This window comes from Eimeria necatrix, genomic scaffold, assembly GCF_000499385.1.
Source record: "Eimeria necatrix Houghton genomic scaffold, Enh_scaff330, whole genome shotgun sequence".
Lineage (NCBI taxonomy): Eukaryota > Apicomplexa > Conoidasida > Eucoccidiorida > Eimeriidae > Eimeria > Eimeria necatrix.
Window position 1 is genome coordinate 35,001 of NW_013653825.1, and position 1,855 is coordinate 36,855.

At 70.4% G+C, this 1,855-nt stretch overlaps 1 protein-coding gene across 1 annotated transcript; it reads right to left on the minus strand.

Moving 5' to 3' along the window:
- Window positions 1–522: 522 nt before the first annotated feature.
- ENH_00044320 (hypothetical protein, conserved) lies at window positions 523–1,786 on the minus strand (the record flags this gene model as incomplete). The annotated part of the gene is made up of 2 exons (XM_013580908.1): window positions 523–1,110; window positions 1,205–1,786. 2 exons carry the CDS (start codon window positions 1,784–1,786, stop codon window positions 523–525), a joined length of 1,170 nt encoding a protein of 389 aa, XP_013436362.1.
- Window positions 1,787–1,855: the final 69 nt, after the last annotated feature.

A 1,855-nucleotide genomic window follows, 5' to 3' on the forward strand; every position in this document is an offset into this window, starting at 1 on the left:
AAAAAATTAATGGGGCTGCATGCAGCAGATCCTCTGCAGTTCTTCTTTTGCTGCTGCACTCTACAGGCGCTGCTGCTGCAGCAGAAGGCCCCCTGCTGCTGCCCCGCACCTCACAGGGGCCCCTAGGGGCCCCCAGGGGGCCCCCTGGGGGCCCCTAGTGGGTCCCAGGGGGCCCCTAGGGGGCCCCCTGGGGGCCACTGGGGGCCCCTGGAGTGCTGCAGGGGGCAGTGGGGGATGTGGGGCCTCGAGGGCCTCTGCGGGGTCCTCTGGTGGGCCCTCTGGGGGGCCCCTTGGGGCCCCCCAGGGGGCCCCCAAGGGGCCCCCAGGGGCCCCTTTGGGGCCCCTGGGGCCTCTCGCGGGGGCCCCCGGGGCCCCGTAGGCCCTTGAAGCGTTCGTTTGCCAACATGAGATTCAAGAAATTTAGGGTTTCGGGCGCTGCAGCCCGGCTCTGCTGCTGCTGCTGCTGCTGCTGCTGCTGCTGCTGCTGCTGCTGCTGCTGCTGCTGCTGCTGCTGCTGGGGCTTCAGCCTTGCTTCGCTGCGTGGGAGCCTTCGGTGACGGAGCGCAAAGGGGTTTCACTTTCCAGGTGGGGGCCCCTCAGGGGGGCCCCCAGGGGGCCCCCCGAAAAGCCCGCGAGTGAACCCTCGGGGGGGCCCCCCGCGAGGCTGGCTGGGGAGCCCTTGCTGGGGGCCCCCAAGTGGGGCCCCCCCTGAGTGGGTACTGAAAGGGTGTGGGGGCCCCCTGGGGGCCCCCCGGGCAGGGGCGTTTGTGACGGCTGCAGCTCCTCCGCTGCAGCGAGCTGCTCGTGCTGCTGCTGCTGCTGCTGCTGCTGCTGCTGCTGCTGCTGCTGCTGCTGCTGCTTGTCGAAGTCGAGTTCGCGGAAGAACTTGTGGGCGAAGAAGAGGCAGTAGGCGAGCGCAGCAAAGAGCGTGAGGACCAGCGCAGCAATTGCTGCTGCTGCTGCAGCAGCAAGTTGGCAAACAGCAGCACCGCCTTCTCTAGTGACACAAGCAGCAACATCAGTCCCCACTCCCCAAGCAGCAAGGCCGCTCAGCAGCAGCAGCAGCGCCACCAGCCACGCAGCAGAGCCCACGAGGTTTATGGGCAGTTGCTGCAGCAGCGCGGCGCAGGGGGCCCCCAGGGGGCCCCGGGGGGCCCCCCGGGGGCCCCAGACACAGCGAGAGCAGCGCAGCCAGCAACCCCACCGCAGCAAACACCAAGTAGGCCACTGCCACTCTTCTGAAGAGGGCCCCACTTCGTTTAAAGTTGGAAATGTCTTTGCAGTGAATGTCGAAGATGGTGGGCCCCAACAAGTCCTCCCGCAGCGCTGCGTAGGGGCCCCCCAGGGCCCCGGGGGCCCCCGGGTCCCGCCCCACAGTCACGCTGGGGGGGGGGGGCCTCGCCGGGGGCCCCCGCCGCCGCTGCTGCTGCTGCTGCTGCTGCTGCTGCGGCGGCGGCTCGTGCTGCTCCTCCTCCCGCTGCTGCTGCTGCTGCTGCTGCTGATCCTGCTGCTGCTGCTCGTCTCCTGCGGGCGTCTGCAGCCGTCGCGAGAGGAACGAGGCGCTGTCGCTTGCTGCTGCTGCTGCAGGCGCTGCTGCTGCTGCTGCTGCTGCTGCTGCTGCTGCAGGGGGCAGCGCGTGCTCCGGCTCTTCTGCCGCTGCCGCAGCTCGCGCCGCCGCTCCGCCCGCTCCGGGGTCCTGCTGCGCCTCACCCCACTGCTGCTGCTGCTGCTGCTGCTGCTGCTGCTGCTGCTGCTGCAGCGGGTCGGGCTCCTCCTGCCCGGACATCATCTCCGGCGCAGCAGCTTGCCCCGCGGCAGCCTCGGCTTCCCCGCCCTCCCCCGCGCCCTCCCCCTC